The sequence below is a fragment of the Dryas octopetala genome, chromosome 6, assembly GCF_963921425.1.
Source record: "Dryas octopetala chromosome 6, drDryOcto1.1, whole genome shotgun sequence".
Taxonomy (NCBI): domain Eukaryota; kingdom Viridiplantae; phylum Streptophyta; class Magnoliopsida; order Rosales; family Rosaceae; genus Dryas; species Dryas octopetala.
In genome coordinates, this window is record NC_141371.1 from 3,819,651 (window position 1) to 3,840,721 (window position 21,071).

At 36.7% G+C, this 21,071-nt stretch overlaps 4 protein-coding genes across 4 annotated transcripts; 3 read left to right on the forward strand and 1 right to left on the reverse strand.

The window, feature by feature from the left end:
* Positions 1-342: 342 nt before the first annotated feature.
* LOC147281259 (uncharacterized) lies at positions 343-2,379 on the reverse strand. Its single transcript, XM_086248540.1, has 2 exons — positions 2,134-2,379; positions 343-1,689 (listed from the first exon to the last, which is right to left on the reverse strand). The coding sequence occupies exon 2, from the start codon at positions 1,654-1,656 to the stop codon at positions 922-924; it is 735 nt and encodes a 244-aa protein (XP_086104666.1). The 5' UTR covers positions 1,657-1,689; positions 2,134-2,379; the 3' UTR covers positions 343-921.
* A 2,406-nt stretch (positions 2,380-4,785) lies between these two features.
* CML42 (calmodulin like 42) lies at positions 4,786-5,886 on the forward strand. The gene is made up of 2 exons (XM_086248035.1): positions 4,786-4,909; positions 5,015-5,886. Exon 2 carries the CDS (start codon positions 5,047-5,049, stop codon positions 5,695-5,697), a length of 651 nt encoding a protein of 216 aa, XP_086104161.1. The 5' UTR covers positions 4,786-4,909; positions 5,015-5,046; the 3' UTR covers positions 5,698-5,886.
* A 3,271-nt stretch (positions 5,887-9,157) lies between these two features.
* LOC147281261 (uncharacterized) lies at positions 9,158-11,427 on the forward strand. The gene is made up of 3 exons (XM_086248881.1): positions 9,158-9,211; positions 9,284-9,897; positions 10,833-11,427. Exons 2-3 carry the CDS (start codon positions 9,305-9,307, stop codon positions 11,383-11,385), a joined length of 1,146 nt encoding a protein of 381 aa, XP_086105007.1. The 5' UTR covers positions 9,158-9,211; positions 9,284-9,304; the 3' UTR covers positions 11,386-11,427.
* Positions 11,428-14,344: 2,917 nt separating this feature from the next.
* On the forward strand, positions 14,345-17,229 carry LOC147281262 (cytochrome P450 714A1-like). Its single transcript, XM_086249157.1, has 5 exons — positions 14,345-14,630; positions 15,318-15,544; positions 15,818-16,068; positions 16,301-16,694; positions 16,804-17,229. The coding sequence occupies exons 1-5, from the start codon at positions 14,345-14,347 to the stop codon at positions 17,227-17,229; spliced, it is 1,584 nt and encodes a 527-aa protein (XP_086105283.1).
* The last annotated feature ends 3,842 nt before the right edge of the window (positions 17,230-21,071 follow it).

Consider the following 21,071-nt stretch of genomic DNA (forward strand, 5'->3'; position numbering starts at 1 on the left):
GACGTAACGTCACATGCTAACAAGGACCATAATTTTGACTCCATGAGGGACAAATTTATTATAATCTCCGTTGGCGGAGCCACTCCGTTGGCGGAGCCACTCCATTGGCCATTTATTCCACAAGGAATAAATTTCTCATAATCTCTCTCTCTCTCTCTCTCTCTCTCTCTCTCTCTCTCTCTCTCTCTCTCTCTCTCTCTCATGAATACTAATACCACTTTCAATATACCTTATCCAACAACATCAATACTGGCAACAATAAATTCATTCTTGAGGAAAAGATACAAGAGCCAGAGATAAAAGTTAAACAAGGCCAAGGATAATAAATAGAGTAGCCTTGTTTGTAACACACCTGGCACTGCTAACATCCTTGATCAAAAACACAAAATAACCTGTTTCAGACTTCTATAAACTAAAAATTACCAACTAACCAAGAAGAAAACAACTTCATTCAATCAGTTTCCCCATTCTTATCATCCAATAAATTCAAAGTTACGCAAAATACACAGACACTCATCCTGGTCATCAAATTATAGCTCCATCATCCTGGCATACAGAATTTGTCAATTTGATATGTCGGCTATTGAACAAGACTAAATTCAGTATATGATGGATGAGGTAGGAAGACCTCTATTTTATGCCTTCCCTTGATTTAAATACTGGGAAAAAACAGAGGACTACTAGCCAATGTTGAAATTTAAATGATGTCTTCTCTGTGTCTGAAAATATAAAAATTGTCAACGACTACTATACAATGCTAGGGCTACTGACTACTGTATAAACTTGGTCAGAGACAAAGAGAGTTGATCCCTAGTAAACATATTCTCTAAGAACCACAGATAGGGGCAAAAGTTAGAATAATTAAAGAAGTACCGGTATTCTGGCAAATTCACCACATATAACTGCACGAGTCAATTGGTGTCAGAATTCGAGCCTTCTTATTAACTCCAAATCAATTTTCCTTGATTTCCCTGCTGGCCTCAACGGAGCACCAGGACAAGTTTCAGCAACTCCATTTAGACGTTGTTCCAGAGGAGGTGTTTTACAGTCATCGGAATCCCAATCTTTCCTTGAACATTCAGCAAAAGCTCCCTCAGTTTGCTTGGATACAATAGCTTCCAATAGATTTTCATACACCGCTTCAAACATTTCTTCATCCGAAATGGATTCCACATCATCAGCACAAATCCGACCTTCCAAAATTTTGACCGGAGAATCAAAATTAAGCTGACGAGCAACCACGCTCCTGGACTTGCTGATAAATTTTTTACACTGGGGAGCCAACACCAGGTCATCCGGACCAGGGGCAAAGGGATCAAAGACACCGTCCTCTGGCGTCCTGGGGCTGCTAACATCAGAAAACCCAAATGGGGCATCCCCATTTCTGTTGGTGTTGGACTTGATGCAAGTTACGTTTGGCGGTTTCTTTAAAAACGAGGGCGGAGATTTCAAATCAATGGGGAAATCCCCATTCTCTCGGTCTGAATCCGGAGTAATAGGACTGAGAGAAGCTGTCCCGTCAGCCACCAATGCCACTTGTGGCTCAACAGCATCCTTTTGCGACCCCACAACCCTAGCTTTATCCAATTTTTCCAAAATCGTTTGAGAGTTTTGCTCGCATTCGCCTAGTTCATAGGTACAAGCTCCAGAACCCATTGGTTGAAACAAAGGGAGAGGGCAGCACAGCAGCTGAAAATGGGGAACTGAACTGGATTAGTAAAACTATAATTTGGCAGCAAAATCACTCTCTTATGGAGTTTTAAAACAGAAATCAAATTCAGATAAAACCCATGTGAAACAGTCGAACTTGTATTAAAGAGGTTGGGGATAAATGAAATTAGAGCAGTAATAACGTTAAGAAATCTAACATATGCCGTGAAGGTGATATACAATATCTAAACCAACGAATGAAGATTAAAGCTTCGAATCAAACGCATAACAAAATTCAGTATTTGGGGAACTAAAAACCCTAGGAACGAAACAGAACATATAACAGTGTGAATGAAAATAAAATGTAAACGACAAAGAAAATCCCCAAAACGACAAAGTTCGATTCAAAGCCAAGGAAGACGCTTCGAGTCTTCAGTTCCAAACATAAATGAATAAAACTACGAAGAAAGAGTTTCTGAGTACCTGAGAAAGAGCGGAGTTTGAGAACAGTCGAAGCAGAAGCAGCCGCCGCAACGAGAGAGAGAGGTGGAGGTGAATGGTGAGTAGTTACTTGGTGAAGCTTCAAAAGCCAAAAGCCAAAAGCCAAAAGCCAAAAGCGCGTTTGTGAAACGTGAAGAGTGAAAGGGGGTGTTGAACAAAAAGACTACAACTTCTCACTCACTCACTGTCTTTGTTTCCGAGTTCGGTCGTGTGCGTTGTTGGGTTGTTACTGTGTTTTAAAGTCTTGAGTTTGTCTCTGTCCACGCCACTCCAGTTTAATAGATCTGAGTGTGAGTGCTCCTCCAAGTTTCCAACAATCCATAAAATAAAAGAAAAAAGAAAAATAGAGTTTTCTATCTCAATCAAAAGATCCGGATTCCGGACCCCACTAACTACGCATTACGCAACTCACTCCTTAAACATTCCTCCCTAATAGTAACATTAAGCTTCCAATTAAAATAAAAAATTATTATTTATCACAAACATTAGCTAATTACGAGCAAAACTCCCATCAAATTAAATTCCTTTTATCAATTTGTTGCACTCTTTTTTGAAGGAGTGTATGAATACAAGCGGGGAGTGGTATTATACTTATTGTCACTGAGCTAAATTTTGGAGGGAAATAATTCAGTTTTGGAGGGAACAAATTATTAATAAATGATATTCCTAATATAAGATGGGAATTCTTAGAAAGGTAGATTTAGGAAAAAATAAACTTTACCAAATCGAGTGTTATTTCCTAAATTAAATTTTTTTACTCAATTTTATCATCAAAATTAAGGATAAATTAGATTTTGGAGGGAAATTTTGGTGGGAAATATGTTTTTGGAGGGAACAGATAAATAAATAATATTCCTTATATAAGATGGAATAATTAGAAATACTTAGGAAAATTTAAACTTTACCATATGGGAGCACTATTCCCAAACTTATCATCAAATTTGAGGAATAAATAAGGAAAATATGGCTAGCTTTTTTTTTTTTTTTTGGGTCAGAAAAATATGACTAGTTAATACTCACTTCTTACCAATGGGTGGGAATTGGTTTGTCTCATTGAGGAGAATTTTTAATGTGTAACCGATATACTGCTATGATGTGTAACCGATACACCGTTACGTGGTATAACCAATTCAACGTGTAAGAGTATTGTTGGACGATATGTTTATCTCTCCTAAGGTACAATATTAATAACATTTATCTATATTATGACACGTTGGATTGATTACACCACATAACAGTGTATGGTTACACCACGTGACGGTGTATGGTCACACCAAACAATCTCTCCTCATTGAGAGAATGCCACTTGTCTTATATCACTTCAAGTGGACAAAAGTACCCTTGGCAGAACGCGAGAATGACGAGTTGAATTCCGTGTAGCAGTTTTGACTCAACGGAGACTACGAAAGCCAGTTCATGCTTTTGGGCTTGAGGTCTCGCATTTGGGCCTTGTTTGAGCTCCATCACTCTGGAGTCTAAAGGCCCACTACTTGAACAGACATGGTTAAGTGGGCCTTAAATTATGAAGACGGTAGAAGGATAAGCCCAACAAGGCTGAAACCTTTCGTGCCTAAACTGATGAGCAAATCAATTTAAATTAATGAGAGAAATTGACTGATCACGAGAGATTTCCATGGTCAAGTAGGATATCGATGCAATTCCGATAACCACCCATTACCTCCATCAGTCCTTAAACAACGTTTAAGAGAGAAGAGGGGTTCAAATCTTTGACCATTCCGGGGCCACCATGTGGAAGTGGTGGTTGCCAAGAGCTTAACTCTATATATATCGACTGCTAATCTTGTACATGCAACATACACCACACTAGTGCCCTATTGATCTCTAGATCTTTTCTTTTGTAGTTCATTTCAATCTATTCAATCACTTGTGGAAATTTGCTCCCACAATAATTAAGTGTACTTGGAAATATTTGCACTTCACAGCATTCTTAATTAATCTGACCTTGCATAACATTTCTTCTGTTCTCATCTCATCAGCGAATTAAAGAAAACATTTCCCTTTGCCAAAAAAATAAAAAGGAAAAAAGACATTTCCCATTAATGACTATACCATAAAGGATCGATCCACTATCATCTAATAGTACATATCGTAGGCTTTGCTTGGTAATATTTTAATTTTTGGTTGTTTAATTATAGATCAAGAAGTAGAAAAAAAAAATGAGAAGATGATTCGTATAGAGAGAGAAAAATAGACTGTCTATAAATAAAAAACAAAATAACTTTAGATCGATAAACTTAAGTTTTTTTTTTTTTTTTTTTTTAAACGGTCAATAGTTAAACCTTTCAAAGAAGAACAAAAACTCATTGAAAAATATGAAATTTCGCTTTTGGTTATAAGAAAACTAATTAACTAGTCATGGTAGCCAACAATGGACCGCCATATAAATGATGGATGGTTACCTGAAACTAGTGGCGAGAACGTGATGTTTCGCCAAAATTCAACTAGTTTGTTTGTCGGTTTGTATATCCTTTTTCGTGGTCAAGTGTGTTTGTACATTCTAGATCTTATTCCAAAGTCAATGGACGACTTGTATAGTTGTAATGGTAATACCGTAATATATACGTCAGACACATGCATGCAAAATTGCAAACCAAATCAACAATTTGACCAAGTGGGAAAAATGATCAACGCCCGCCAAACGCGTACCATCTCTTATAATATAGCCACCTCTCTGATAGAGGACCAAACGCGAAGCCAACCAAAATTCTATATCTTGTAATTTCGTTCCCTGCAACAGGTTGCTGTTGCCTCCTCTTCGTTTCTTCATCCCACTCATTAATTATATTTATTTAAAAATAGTCAAATTAATTTAACTAATATATATATATATATATATCTTCAGGCCGGGTCGGGGAGATCCAGAAGAATTAAGTCATGGAAACAGCAGCCGACACTTGTAGAAGCGGCGGCGACGCCTCTCCTTCTAAATTACGCCGCCAGCTCAGCAAGACGATGTCGGCGTCGGCCTCATTCCGCGCCCTCCGGTCCAACAGCCTGAACTCCCTCCGCCTCCGGCGCATCTTCGACGTCTTCGACAAGAACTGCGACGGCATGATCAGCGTCCACGAGATCAGCCAGGCCCTGGCGCTCCTCGGCCTCGACGCCGACGCCTCCGACCTCGAGGCCGTCATCCGGGGCTACATCCGGCCCGGAAACGACGGCCTCACCTTCGAGGACTTCGTGTCCCTCCACCAGTCCCTGGATGATGCCTACTTCGGAGACAATAACGATGACCTTGTCAATGCGGAGGCGGAGACCTCCGTGGACGACGAGGAGGAGGCGAAGAGGTTGCAGGAGGAGTCGGATCTGAGGGAGGCGTTCAAGGTGTTCGACGAGGACGGCGATGGCTACATATCGGCCAAGGAGCTGCAGACAGTGCTGTCCAAGCTCGGATTCGCCGAAGGCAATGAGATTGGCAGAGTCCAGCAGATGATCACCTCCGTTGACCGAAACCACGACGGCCTCGTTGACTTGTTCGAATTTAAGGACATGATGCGCACTACTGTTCTTGTTCCCACCGCTTGACCGATCGATATTCGCATGCTATATATATGCATGTCGTTTAACATGTAATATGCATGCCGTACGTTGTCGTATGTCCCCGGCCAGTTATCGTATAATCCTTAATTTGCATGCTCATCACATGTGGCTCCATCATGTCTTCAGTGTCTTCAATTTTCTCAGGTTTCCCTTAATTTCCATGACATTGATTGTCAATTTGTCATGAATATATGATTGGTTAAAGTTGGATTTCATATGTTTATAATTAAACTTCTTTTTGTTTCTTCTCAAAATAAAGAAAAATGCTAGCTACATTCTTTTTTAATCTTTTTTCTTATTATTTTTATTTTGCAGTGTAGTTTCATAACCAGAACGTTAATTTTTAAAACTCATATTTGCAACAAAAAAAAAAGTTAATATTAACAAAATATAAGACCGTAAAAGATTTTCTCTGTTTCGAATGAGTAAAGCAATTGAAAAACATGTCAACACCATGGCACTTACAATTCATTTTCCTGTTATAAATAAATTAGTGCAAGAAACTTCCAAGATAAAAGGAAAGGTCTTCTCTCTCAAAATTGAGTAGTTCAAAAATTCAAATCTGCTGACTCGGCTCTTGTTTCTTTTTCATTTACAAGGATTGAAATAGGCACCCCACCAGTTTTACTGACTATTTAAATTTCCTTTTCCAATTTCAATTTTATACTTTTCGGTCCCCTTTTTAGCTTTTTGCATGTTTAACTCCATGGTGACCGTAGCGTACAAATTATGGTCAATGTGCCAAAACATTTTAAGGATAAAATGATAAATACAAAAATCGGTTAAACAAAAATGAAATTGGATGACATGTGTAGTTCTCACTATATGCAGTTATATATATATGACATGTGCATGTCAAACTAGTTAAAATGAAATTGAGCACGTATATAGCACTGTCCTAATTTTTTGTTCTAACCTTATAACCATATCGAAAATGACTGTAATGAAGGTAATAGTACTTTAACCTTATCTCTTGCGATAATAATTATTAAACATTATTATCATTTCCAATCCTTTTCCGGGTTGGGGCTGGTCAGACGCAGCAGTTCAATCAGTGTATATATGGATGCAAGAGGCCAACGTCCCTCCCTCAAATTTAATTTTGTCACTCTCATACTAAAGAACTGGAGGACTTTGATGTGCCGAAAGGTATCCACATATGCACATTCCTTTATGCTAATAAGTTTAAGCCGTAGAATTACGAAAGCCGTAGATTTCTTTGGACCATATGAGCTTCTCAACGTACTTCACTCTGCTGGAAGCCTGGAACCTTATTCAAATAGTATATGTTTTAGCCTGCACATCGTTTTTTAAGTCATGTGAGTTTTGGGTATAATTTACCAAGTTATACTGTATTTTGCCACTCGATCTCTCATCTGCCAGCACCAGCCTATATATGAGCATAATGGTCAATGTTTTTCCTGCATGACTTACACTGATGCTATTTTTAACCAAATCTTTTACATTTTCTATAGCATAAAAAATTTAGAGCAAATTACAATTTAGTACCTCAATTTTATATGTTATTTCAATTTAGTACCCCAATTTTGAAAACTTACAAAAAAGTACCTCAACTTTCATTTTGTATCAATTTAGTACCCCAACTTTGAAAACTTCAAAAAAAGTACCTCAACTTTCATTTTGTGTCAAAATAGTACCTCCATTAGTTTTTCTGTCAAAATAGCAGGGGTATTTTCGTCTTTTCCTTAAATTTAAAAAATAATAATTTTTTTTGAATAAAAAAAATTAAAAAAAAAATTAAATTTGGGTTGAGTATACAAATCCTTAAGGGGAAAAATGCTTGGTTCAACAATTAATGTATTAATTTGCTGGGCTTCCAAGTTTCATTATTTAGGATCATGATTATTGCCTATGAGCAATGTAGCTAGTCCTAGCACTGGCAATCGGATTGCTCTTTCGATTCTAGCTCAGTGTCTGAATGAATTTTGTTAATACTTGGCATGCCGTGCAGTGCAGGCGGCTAAGAAGTGACATTCAAAATGATATGGAGTGACTTTGTATGAAATCTGATATGTACGTACTAGATGAATTTAGGCACTTCATTTTTCAACTATTGTTTGGAACCTTGGATTGTAAGTAAATTGTGTTTCATGTTTTAGCATTTTTCTGCTCGATCTGGTACTTTTAATGTTAAAAGTACGTTCAATATTAAAGTACTTAATTTGGGAACCATATATCTAATTCTGTTCTTTCAGTGCTTCAAAGAATCTCTAACTTTAGGATTTGAAATAAAAAAGCCAACATGTCGGTTAATTAGTATTTTAATTAGTATTGTAGCATTGAAATAAATATACTTTGTCAGAATATCATATCTCATTTTACAAATGCAAGAAGATATATGGCATATTCAACTGAGAACATCAATGATGTGTAAAGATGGCATAAAAATACTTTGTTAGAATTCGTAACCATCTTCAACAACCTGTAAACCATGCAGGCCGGTGAGACAACACTGTTTAGCCTCAAGTAGTAATTGAAGATGATGTACCAAATCACATTAGCAAATAGAATTTATTTCCCATATGCTAAATTGCTGTAATAGATAGTGTAATGAGTCTGATAAAATCCTCATGTCTAGGGCTTGATAATTGGTTATTAATTAATTAAATTAGCTAGGTAAAACTTGGACAAAAGAAGAAAATTAATGTAGGTCCAGATTTGTAGTTTTGAAGCACTTTTCATCATTAATTCATTACAGATCGAATACACCTGATCGATGGAGCGTTCAATGTTCGTGAGTACGTGCTGCTTGCTTATATATAAATATGCCCCTTTTATTGGAGACAAAATGCCTTTAAGGGACCAGACCCTGAGCCTGGGTTTCTAGATTGAAGATAGGCCAAACCCAGACGTAAGCAAAATAAAAATTTGCAATTATGTTGCAACATGACACAATTATAACTTAACTAAGAGATTGGGTTGGCTCAAATTGCGGAATGACATTTAAAAAAAAAAAATCTAGAGGAAAAATGAGTTGTTTTGAGGCTAGCTAGTAGCTACTGTGTGTCTTCATGTGCCAATTGGTTATTCAACCATAGTCATCTCTTTGACTAGCTAACTAATAAGTGGGGTCGTATATCATGTTTTCATGAATACCACTCGTTAGCAACAACAATAAAATTGATTTCGTGGAGCAATTTAGGGGCTAATAAATTTCAAATTTATTGCATGGTTTGGGGATTGGATCGGATCGTTTCTTAATTTTAATTTGATGGCGTAACAAGCACCCAACTTTGGACCACTTGTCTGTGGAGGAGTCCACGGGCTCTCTGGTTTGTAGTATGCATACGTGGGTTTGAATTTTCAAACCTTATATTAAAAATAAAATAACTTTGGACGGTCCACATTGATGACTTTATTATAAAATGTGACGGGCTAGCTGGCCGGTCACACAGCAATTTTATTAGCTAAGTTAAGCTTCGATTGCACATTTGGGAAGAGGACCCGATCTCCTCCGTCCTTCCTCCATGCACATGCAGTTAAGCATCTCTATCCCCTCATCTTCTATATAATTTTAATTAATTATATCTAATTATTTTTTATCGTCTAGGTCTAGCTTCAAACACATGCGATGGAAAGTGCGATGAGTAGTACGGATCTGCGAGATCTGAACCATGGAGGAAGTTTCTCCTTCAGCTGCTCCGAGTCAACGGACTTGAACTTCCCCTCTCTCTCACATTTCACCGACGACGACGATGGAGACAACGATGAATCATACATTGAAATTGCTTTTGATCACCATTCTAAGCCAACCCATGATGGAGAAGATCATGAGGGAGACATACACTATGGAACTGATTACTTGCGTATATCGTTTTCGTCAAGTCTTCTCCCTAATTATATCCAAGATGACAACATCAACATTGTCGCATCTGATGAGAATACCACCGAAGCAGTAAACCAGACGACGTCATCTTCAGCGTCGTCTACTAGAAGTCGTAGTGGTCCGGTGGAGGGGTCTGGTGTTGACTCTTCAAGCGTGCACAGAAGAAAGAGAGGGAGATTGCCCGCAGTCAACCGCCTGGTCAACACGTTGCTCTTTAGTCTCTGGTCGCCGCCGTCGGAGACCGCCACCAAGTACGGTGCTCAGGATGATAGTAGTATTGGTCATCACCAATTGCCGGTGCCCATCCACGTCGACAACGGTGACTTGGTACGGAGCAGGTATGGTAAAACAAATTAATCACTTAATAATGCTATATACAGTTTGTTTGTTGGTAGCTATTATATATGTTATATGTGTAGGTGAACATTAATATAATTATAAGTTTTTTAATTTGTAATTTGTAATTTCTAAGATTTGTAATATAAGTCAAACAAAAATAAGATAGCCAATGATGATTTTGATTTAGTTTAGTAGCAATACTTAGTCTTTTTTTAATAAAGGATCGAAACGTCAATTTTTCATTAATAAAAAAATAAAAAAAGATAAGTAAAGAGCAATTTCTATTTGTATATATAAATTCCGACGATATATTAAATCTTTATGAGATATTTGATTAATAATAGGGTTTATTTCATATTTAGTACCTAAACTTTGACCCTTGTCTTAATGTGGTACCTAAACTTTTATTTGTCCCAATTGAGTACCTAAACTTTTATTTGTCCCAATTGAGTACCTAAACTTTTATTTTGTGTCTAATAGGTACCAAAATGAATTTTTGTTAAAATTGTCAATAAAAATTAGGGGCAATATAGTCAAAGTATATTTTAATTATTTTCTTTATATGTTTAAAATTATTTAAAAAAAAACACACAACAAACAAAAAAAATTAAAAATTAAAATTAAAAAATAAATTTTTTGAAATGACTATATTGCCCCTAACTTTTGTTGATAATTTTAACAGGAATTCATTTTGGTACCTATTAGACACAAAATAAAAGTTTAGGTACTCAATTGGGACAAATATATAAAAGTTTAGGTACCACATTAAGACAATGGTCAAAGTTCAGGTACTAAATATGAAAAAAAACCCTTAACAATATGATCTGCTAATAAATAGTTTTGTTGATTTAACTAGTTTGTATAATTTGGAGATGAATTATTAATTTGTTTACTATATATGTGGCATGAATTGTTGCATCAATTAATTAATTAGGAAAGCATCAAACATGAGGAGCTCAATAAATGGTGGAATCATGAAAATGCTGTTCAAGTTTCGTGCCATGAATCTCGGAACACTGGTTACTTCATTGGTGAAGCCCCGGCAAGTGGCTTCTCCTGATCATAAAGGTCACATGAAAAATGGACGCAAAACCAACAAAAAGAAATCAAAAGAAAGTAGTCTTGAGTACAATCAGAAGCTGGTGAAGAAGCCTTTGGACAAATGGTTGGTACAAAAGAAGCAGCGCAATAAGTGCGGCATCAAAAACTGCTCGTCATCATCGGAATCAGTCTTAGGAGGCGAGAAATCGAGGGTGTTGGAGATCAACTTAAGCGCGGTTAGAGGGGTTTTCGAAGCCATAGGAAGTAGTATGAGCACAGGCGTGGTTGGTCGCAAAGAAAGAAGAACAATGAGCTGCCCAAGTTCTATTAAGTCATCGCCACTTCACAATGAGTTTACAGGTTGTGAGAGTAAAGTGTATGCAAGAGAAACCTCAATTCAGGCTGCAATTGCCCACTGTAAAATTTCATTTGAACAAACATCTTGAGTTATTTTAGAGTCTTACCATATTAAGCGAGTGAGACAATTGTCAACCCTATAAATTTTATAGACTCTCTATATACTTATATATTAGGGTTAAATACAAAAATGGTACACGAATTTTACAGTGAATCTCAATTTGGTCTACTAACTATAAAAAGTATCAATTTGGTCCACAAACTTTCCAAGTTGTATCAAACCAGTACAAATGTTAATTTTCATCCAAAAATTAACACAATTGGTCACATGAAAATGTGATGAACGGATTAAAATGCCTCTGAAAATGTGGTCACTTGTTGTACACATGACCAATTTTCGTTAAATTTTTCAATGAAAGTTAACGTTTGTACTGTTTTGGTACAACTTGAAAAGTTCGTGGACCAAATTGACACTTTTTATAGTTAGTAGACCAAATTGAGATGCACTGTAAAATTTGTAGACTATTTTTGTATTTAACCCTATATATTATGTTATACGGTTAAACCCAAATAATATTTGATTCCGGTTCCAACGACGAGCCCTACATTTTTAATAGCTCATATAATATGCATTGAAGTTTAGTGGACCATTTGACCTATCGGCAAAGACAAGCCCGTTTGGCACTGCTTCTTAGAAGCACTTTTATTTAGTAGCGCTTTTATCAGAAGCGCTTATGTTAAGAAGCACATATAAATTTTTATAAAACTTATAAGTTGTTTATGCAAAAGCACTTGAAAGTGCTTCTTGAGAAAGCACCTGTCAGGTGCTTCTCAAAAAACCCCTTAAAAGTGCTTTTATAACTCAAAAGCACTTCTAATTATTTTTGCCAAACGCTATCAAAAGCGCTTTTGCTAATTTGAAAGCGCTTTTGACAATTTTAAAAGCAGTGCCAAACGGGCCCAAAATCAACCGAGCCAAATGACCCACTTAATGAATTTGAAGATTACCAGGCCCATGAGTAGCACCAAAACCTCATAAAATAAAGTAAGGCCCGGCCCATTTTATAAGCCCAGATGCATGCTTGCTAGAAAAACAGTTCTAGATTTGCGCTTCAGTCCCGCCGGCCGAATATTCTAATGAAGGCAATATGATTCATGATTCATGATTCATGATACAAAATTGCATCGGCAACTCACAAGTCACAAGTCAAAGGAGTCCCCATATTCAATAATCGTGATATCTATATAGGCAGAGGTTCTACGACTTAAAATAAAAAATAAGTGAATAACAACACATTAAACGGTTAAATTTAACACGATAATGAAATTAATAACTCATTCAAATAAAATTAATCTTTTTTTTTTTTTAGATTTGAGGGAGGGAGATTGAATTTGGGTGCAGAATAAACAATTCTACGACTCTTCCAACTAAACTACCCAACAACTACCAAATAAATCTAATCTTTAGTGAACACTTTTTTTTTTTTTTTTATAGATTTGAGGGAGGGAGATTGAATTTGAGTGCAGAATAAGCAATTCTACGACTCTTCCAACTAAACTACCCAACGACTACCAAATAAATCTAATCTTTAGTGAACACTTTTGTATTGTAACTCATTGAAATTAAGTCCTTTAAGTGAACACTTTTGTATATGCTTATATATTATATATACATAATACATATATTCTTTATATTATGTATATTTTTTTTTTTTTGACAAAATTGGCCAAGAATCCATTTGGGTGTCTCATTGAGGACTATGTGTTGGTCTCTTTAAGGATTACGTGTTTGGTCCTTGGCAGTTGGCAAAAAACCCAAAAACAGAGATACCATGCCTATCCAGCTTTTATGCTTGTCCAGCAAATTTTAAGCAAAATGATTGAGCACGAAAGCATATGATTTGTCTTTCTTATACTTTCTGCCTTTCTCGCCCCTTTTTTTGGAACTGGTCGGATATGAATTGCCATAAACTACCTCCTTGTTTGCTTGCTTCTGTATATGACTTTATAATATAATTTTGGTCCATTGATGATTTGATTCCCAGTGGCCAGTGCTGATAAAATTAATTTGATTTAAAACTAATCATGATGTGTGTAAATGCCATATAATATAGAAGAGTTCATTCATGTCATCATCCCTCTTCTACTCTATTCCAAAAAAGAAGAGTTATGGGTAAATTGGTAATTATTTAGTTAGTATATCAAAGGGTTAGAATGTCAAATTGAATTAGAGAAATTATTTAGTATAATTGATATACTGTTACGTGGTATAACTAATTTATGTGTTATAATATAGATAGACGTTAATAATATTATACTATAGAAATATAAACATGACGTCCAATAATATCCTTACACGTTAGATTGGTTATATCACGTGACGGTATATTGGTTATACCCAATAATTTTTCGTTTAATTAATAAAGAAAATAATGATTCTCATCCCACATTGTTTTGATCATACATTCAAATTAAAAATTAGTGACCAATGAGCTTTGGACCCTAGCAGGTACCATCTAATTTTCCCTAACAATATTTAAGGTTTAAATTTAGTACAAAGGTTTGATACAAATAGGTACCATCATATAGGTACATATGTTGAACTTTTATTGCTTGTCAAAGGAGTCGAAAACTAAAATATTAGTAGAATATCAAATGAGTTATATGAGGTGGAAATAGAATGAATTAATTATTACTATAATCATTTGCCCCACAAATTGAGCTGTGAGTGTGACAACTATATGACCAATAACACTAGGCACCAAATTATAAGTCAGTATACATCTATATTAACAATAATGCTAGATTTGCCAAATTATATGTTTGTACACGTGTACACGTGTATACATGAATATAAATTATAAAACGCCGGCTAACCTGCACTGGCAGATCAAAGGCAGGCTAGAATTGGTCACTGTGCTCTCTCACAATCCTCCACTCTATAAAGCCCTGAAGAAGTCCTTTGTAATAGCAAGGTTAGCACAACCACTAGTCTCAGTCTCAGAGAGAGAGAGAGAGAGAGAGAGAGAGAGAGAGTGAGAGAGAGAGATGGCAGAGGTAGCAGTGATATGTTGGTCACTTGTGTTTATAGGTATATTGAGCTTGTTCTTGAGATTGCTTAAGGAGATGTGGCTGAAGCCTATGAGGATTCGATCAGTGCTTTGGAAGCAAGGCATCAGAGGGCCACCACCTTCATTCATTTTTGGGAATGTTCCAGAGATGCAGAAGATTTCCATTGACATCAACCAGAAACCATCATCTTCTTGTCAACGTTTCCACCACAACTGGGTTCCCTCCATCTTCCCATACCTCCAGCGATGGGCCAAGGAGTATGGTATGACATTAAACATGCATCTTCCTCCACTTCTAGTTGATTTAATTTAGAATAAAGTATTAAGACATTATATTTATAGACCGCACATTATAGATCATGTTTCTTATAGAGGTGAGACTTGAGCCTATAAAATAACTCAAATTAAAAAAAAAAAATACCCAATACTTTGGGTCGATCATGAGTCACTTTATAGGCCTAGATCCAACTTCTATCAAATATCCATATACTAATTCTCTAATATGGCATGCGACGCATACCCTACGGGGCATCCTTTCTACAACAAGATCGACCTTATATTTATATGCCCCATGGAAGGATTGCTCGTGATTCATAATATATGTTTGGCAGATATGGTCTACGTCTGCCCCGTTCCTATGAATTGGGCCGACATGCTCATACAAATCTGAGCTTGATATTTTTGAGTTAGGCCCTGCCCAAACACATATTATATATGGTCAAAATGGCATAGGATCCGTCCGATCGGATAATTCCTTAGCCAAGTATGTCTAGTCCATTTTACAATCCTAATGGCATACATGCATCCCACTATGCTCACTAAATTTGGTACTGATAGATTTATTATGATTATTACACCACATTCAGAACTTAAGAAATTATGATTAAGAACATGGGACTTTGGATCAAAATGATTGAGCAAAAAGCTATCATGGTTTAATGAATATGCAGGTCCTGTGTACTTGTACTCCACAGGGAGCAGACAACACCTGTATGTGAGCGATCCCAAGTTGTTAAGGGAGCTGAAACTGCACAACTCCATGGACTTGGGTAGACCTACATATCTGAGTAAGCCATTCCAGCCCCTGCTAGGGGACGGCCTTATCCGGGCAAACGGACAACACTGGGCCTACCAGAGGAAACTCATCGCTCCCGAATTCTTCCTTAACAAGGTTAAGGTATATATAGAAATCACTCTTAAGACACGAGAATAATTTTTTCTGAGATTGCTTATATTACGTGACCAGTGTTGAGTGACCAAACAATCCAGTTAATTAAAAAAAATTGAATGTTTTCCATTTTTTAATTATGTTCTTTTGTCACTCAACACTGTCATGTGACAAAAACAACCTTATACAAGTTTTATCCTTTGACATATTCTTAAGTTGTCTAAATTCTTGTTCTTTAAAATTAAAGCATGTGGTAATTGATCAAATGGTGAAGAACTGTAGGGCATGGTGGGTCTGATGGAGGAATCTACATTGGCAATAATTGAGACATGGGAGAGGCGTATACTAGAAAGCAAGGGAGGTGTTGTTGACATGCTGATTGATGAGGATTTGAAGACCCTCTCTGCAGATATCATATCAAGAGCTTGTTTTGGCAGCTCTTACTCCCAAGGCAACCAGATTTTTGCAAAGATTTCTGTCATGCAGGATGCCTTGTCCAACCCAAGTTTGCTCTTTGGGTTTCTCAATTTTAGGTTCTCGTTTCTTTCGATTGAATAATACTAGAGAGATTACATTTTTAAATCATAATAGATGACTACATTACGTGACCAGTGAGGTCCACTTATTACATTGATATTATCATAAACAGAACACATCACTTGTCACATAATGCGGTCAACTAATTTTATCAAAATGTAGGATTACTCTTTCATATTCACTCATACTAATAAAAATAATTTGTGGTTTTTACGTGATGCTATGAAGATTCCTTCCCACAGAGAATGACAAGAAGATTAGGAGTTTAAGGAAAGAGGTGGATGCTTTGTTACTCAAATTAGTGAGGGATCGTCAGATTGAAAGCCAATTGGGTGGTGGTGTAGCTGAAAAGGACCTATTACAAATGATACTAGAAAATGCTGCTGCTACTAGCACTGACATGCCTCAACATAAAATAGACCGTTTCATTCTGGACAATTGTAGAACTATCTACTTTGCAGGCTCTGAGACCACTGCTCTTGCAGCATCATGGATCTTGATGCTAATGGCATTGCACCCAGAATGGCAACAACGTGCTCGTGCCGAGATTGCTGAGGTATGTGGGGATGATCAACAGCATCATTGCTTGCAAGACACGGATGCATTACGCAAGTTGAAAACGGTACTAGAAGAATTCTCATCTGGTTTTATTTACTCTATTGATGTTTAACAAGTGTTTGATAAATGTTCAAAATTGTGGTTTTGCTACATTAATCTGTGTATGCATGTAGCTGACAATGGTGATTCAAGAGGGCCTGCGTCTTTATGGGCCTGGAGTCGTAATGGCAAGGGAAGCTTTTGCAAACATGAAGTTGGGGGACTTTGATGTGCCGGAAGGCATCCACATATGGACATTCATTCCGGCACTGCACCGGGACCCCGAGAATTGGGGTCCCGATGCCAATGAGTTTAAGCCGGAGAGGTTCGCAAATGGGTTGTCTGAGGCATGCAAGTATCCCCAAGCATACGTGCCATTTGGTTTTGGGAGTCGATTGTGCATAGGCCAGACATTTGCCATGCTACAGCTGAAAATAGTACTCTCTCATATTCTACCCAAGTTCTCATTCTCCCTTTCTCCAAATTATCAACACTCCCCTGTTTATAAAATGTTGCTGTTGCCGGAACATGGAATTAGACTCCTTGTTAGGCGTGTGTAAGGAATGCATAGCTGGTTTAAGGTGACATTGATTGTTTGTACTGATTTCAGATAGAGCTGAAATCTAAATGGACCCTTCTCATTTGGTTGGTTACTATTATGCAAGATTTGGTTCCTTTTGTAATTAGAAAGATATAAAGCACATGTAGCACATATATAGATATTTCCAATTTTCAAATAACAAATATTACTTGCCTCTCACACCTTCAACGATTTTTTTGTTTTTTTTTTCCTGCAAGTTCATGGTGGTACTACTTTATCCACTGTTTGTAATTTTGCTAGCTAGTTAATTAGCATTCATACCATGATCCCTTCCACAACTTAAATTATCTGTAGATTCTGTACTACAAAACCCTATCCATTAACTCAAATCACACTGATCACCTACCAGCCCCTGTGTACTAATCCAATAATATCGCACTAATTTTTCATTATACCAAATTAGCAATACAATAACTCTGCAACTATTCCAAGCAAAATTATGTAATTAGAATTCAGAAATTAATTTCTAAGAAATGCCGATGCCAATAAGGTCTTTGTACTAGGTTACTAGCCAATATACTCTAGACAAGAGCTTACTGATTTGCGCTTCAGTCCCGCCGGCAGAATATTCTTAATGAAGACAATATGATTCATGATGTGTTCAAGGCCATATAATTAATATAATACTAAACAAAAATTCAATTCTGTCATCATCATTCCTCTTGTACTCTATTCCAAAAAAGAAGAGTTATATGTGGTAGAAATATAATGAATTAAATATGTCGGTAACATCTAACAATAATGTTGGGACTTACAAAATTTGTTTACTAGAATGTGAGTATATGAGCATACATGCATACAAAACGCCGGCTAACTGGATCGTATTGGCAGATCAAAGGCAGGCTAGCATTTTAGTCATTGTGCTCGAACTCGATCTCCCAATCCTCTACTTTATAAAGGCTTTGTAATAATAGCAAGCTAATTAGCACAACCAGTTTCAGAGACAGAGCTAGAGCGATGACAGAGGTAGCAGTGATATGTTGGTCACTTTTGTTTATAGGCATATTGAGCTTGTTTATAGGTCAATGAGTTTAAGCCGGAGAGGTTCGCAAATGGGTTATCTGAGGCATGCAAGTATCCCCAAGCATACATGCCATTTGGATTCGGGAGTCGAGTGTGTATAGGCCCAACATTTGCCACGCTACAACTGAAGATTATAATCTCCCATATTGTGTCAAAGTTCTCATTTTCTCTTTCTCCAAATTATCAACATGCCCCTGTTTATAAAAGTTTGATGTTGCCGGAACATGTAATTAGACTCCTTGTTAGGCGTGTGGAAGGAAGGCGAATGGTTTAAGATGTTTTATTAGAGATGAAATTTGCGATATGGCCAATCAATAGTGTACTTGTAGCTGAATGTTGTACATGTAATCTACAATTCTTGTTTTTAACCTAAACAATCTATTAGAAATCTAAGGTTATATATAACTTATTTTTAACTTATTAGAAATGGCATATATATGACTGATGACATACCTACAAAGCTGTATCCATTGTACTATTGCTTCTGGGTCAATCAACCTAATTTCCATACGTACTCCTCAAGCCCCTGTATACCAGCTGGCCAGCATGACCTTGATTCTGCTTCAACCAAATTCCCATAATTTTTTAAGGAAATCAAGCTCCTGGTATAACTGAACATGCTTATAGGCTGCTCATACAATAGGTTTGCATGTTTGTAACAACCTATGGAAACAGGTAATCTTAGATTCAAAAAGAAAAAAGTAGGTATTTTGACACCCTTTTCCATGAAAAATATGCCATGCTGCCATTCACCACAAGTGCAAGTCTTAAAAAGTCGACAAGGAGCATAAGGATCAATAGGAGGAATACGATGTAAGAACATTCTGAAATCTATTTTGTAATCTAGCACCCACTCTTTTTTATTAGAATCTTTCAACGTCCATACCTCAATATATCTTTCATCAGAAGTATCCACGATTGCCAAACATCCTTTGAGATTAATCAAGTGATAGTAATCAAGATGAGTGATGCGAGTCAATTCTCGTAAGGTGGGATGAGGAATTGTCCAATTGAACTCCTCTTTGTTGAAGTCAAAAGAAACTATTCTTATATGGCTTTCTTCTCCATGGCCTTCTTCTGCTTTAATCAACCAATGCATGCCTCCATACGCAGATACCTTCTTGTGACTTAAATTACAAGGAGGAACTGAGGGTATCTGTCGCCATGAGTTTGTTCCCAATACATGAACTTGGGCCACCAAGAGGCCGTACTTTGTATTTCCAGAAACACGAACAATCTTGTAGTTGTAGGTACTGGTTATATCTTCAACTCCCATGCCGTACCAATTCTCATAGAGATAAGGTGGAAGTTGGACATTACTAGTTGGAAGTATTAGAACTTCTCCTCCCATAAGAGGATTGAATAAGAGGCATTGGCCTCCATATTTTGCTATGCTTGTAAAGCAAAACAAGTTGCCGAAAACAAAATCTACACTGCAAGCGTGCCATAATTCAGTAAAGAAAATCGTGGAGTAAGTTTTAGGTTTGGTCTCTCTCCAGAAGAAGCCATTGTGTTGCAGTGCTAGCAAGGTCGTTGAGTCTCCTTCCGGAGAAGAGGAACTACAAACAACCATAAGTTGAGGAAGTAAACGCGGCGCGAGCAGTTTAACAAAAACGGGGTGGTCGACTACGTTTAACAAGGTCTTAGAGACACATCGAATGCTGCGAACTGATTCAATGTCGAGCCTCAAAAAAATGTCCGTCATGATCTCGGAAGGTAGCTCTATCAACCTTGCGTTGTTGCTGCATGACTGCCCAATTCTCATGCTCTTCTGCATCTCCTTTGATCTTTTCCTCGATCAAATTAACCGATTAAAAATTCAATATATGACTATGCATGGATACTTCTATATATTCAAGAAATTAATTAACATTGTAAGTATACCAGAAATCAAAATCAAGAATTAACTTCCGCAGAATCAGTCAATACAAACTATTAATTCGATCTTCATAAATAATTTAACACAAAGAATAAAAATTTCTTACCCAAGATATGTTGTTTCTTGCCTGAATCTGCTACCAGTAACTAGTCAAATTAATTAACTTGAAGGGTCCAAAAATTTCTTCAACCCAGAAACTGCACACAATCCCTGTCTTTCTAAATGCAAGCCTCCTCCTTTTCCTTATTGGGTCAGCAAAGGACCGACTCCTCGATCTTCCATCTTAACCATTATCTCACTCACTTTCGTTACTTGGACTAACCCAAAGGCTTTTTTCTTATATATATATATAATTATCTTTAATTAGGATATTCATGTATTATCAGAATATAATATATAGAGAAGATCGATATGTTTGTAATATGTAACTTAATTAGTTGGCCTAGGACTCCTATGCAAGTGTGGTCGTAAATCTCTACAAGGAGAAATTATTTGGTATTGGGGATATACCACCTAGCAATGCACAGTGGTATGTCTCTCTAATTATATTATGACAAGTGTACACAATTAATACAATATATTATATATCAGTTCAAAGTTCAAACAATTATATTGGGTTTAACTTCTTCAAATCCAATGGCCAAAAAAAAAAAAAACTTCTTCAAATCCGTATCAATATCGAGACCTCTGATATTGAGAATTCCATAAACGTTACACGACCTCTATTAGATATGCGCCTATGCAGTCAATAATATATATTTAACTGTTGAACAAAATTTGTAAATAAATAATAAATATTACCCAACATAATTTCACCCAAATTCATTTATGGAATGAGGGTTTTATTACTTTGGGTACGACCCATTCAAGATGGAGTGCATCTCTTAATTACAGTCCCT

Excerpts from the sequence above, each read along its gene's own strand:
- LOC147281261 (XM_086248881.1), top strand. The coding sequence starts at position 9,305 with ATGGAAAGTGCGATGAGTAGTACGGATCTGCGAGATCTGAACCATGGA. Across the intron at positions 9,898-10,832 it reads GGTGACTTGGTACGGAGCAG|GAAAGCATCAAACATGAGGA; the intron begins GTATGGTAAAAC and ends TTAATTAATTAG.
- LOC147281262 (XM_086249157.1), top strand. The coding sequence starts at position 14,345 with ATGGCAGAGGTAGCAGTGATATGTTGGTCACTTGTGTTTATAGGTATA. Across the intron at positions 14,631-15,317 it reads GCGATGGGCCAAGGAGTATG|GTCCTGTGTACTTGTACTCC; the intron begins GTATGACATTAA and ends ATGAATATGCAG. Across the intron at positions 16,695-16,803 it reads CATTACGCAAGTTGAAAACG|CTGACAATGGTGATTCAAGA; the intron begins GTACTAGAAGAA and ends GTATGCATGTAG.
- LOC147281259 (XM_086248540.1), bottom strand. The coding sequence starts at position 1,656 with ATGGGTTCTGGAGCTTGTACCTATGAACTAGGCGAATGCGAGCAAAAC.
- CML42 (XM_086248035.1), top strand. The coding sequence starts at position 5,047 with ATGGAAACAGCAGCCGACACTTGTAGAAGCGGCGGCGACGCCTCTCCT.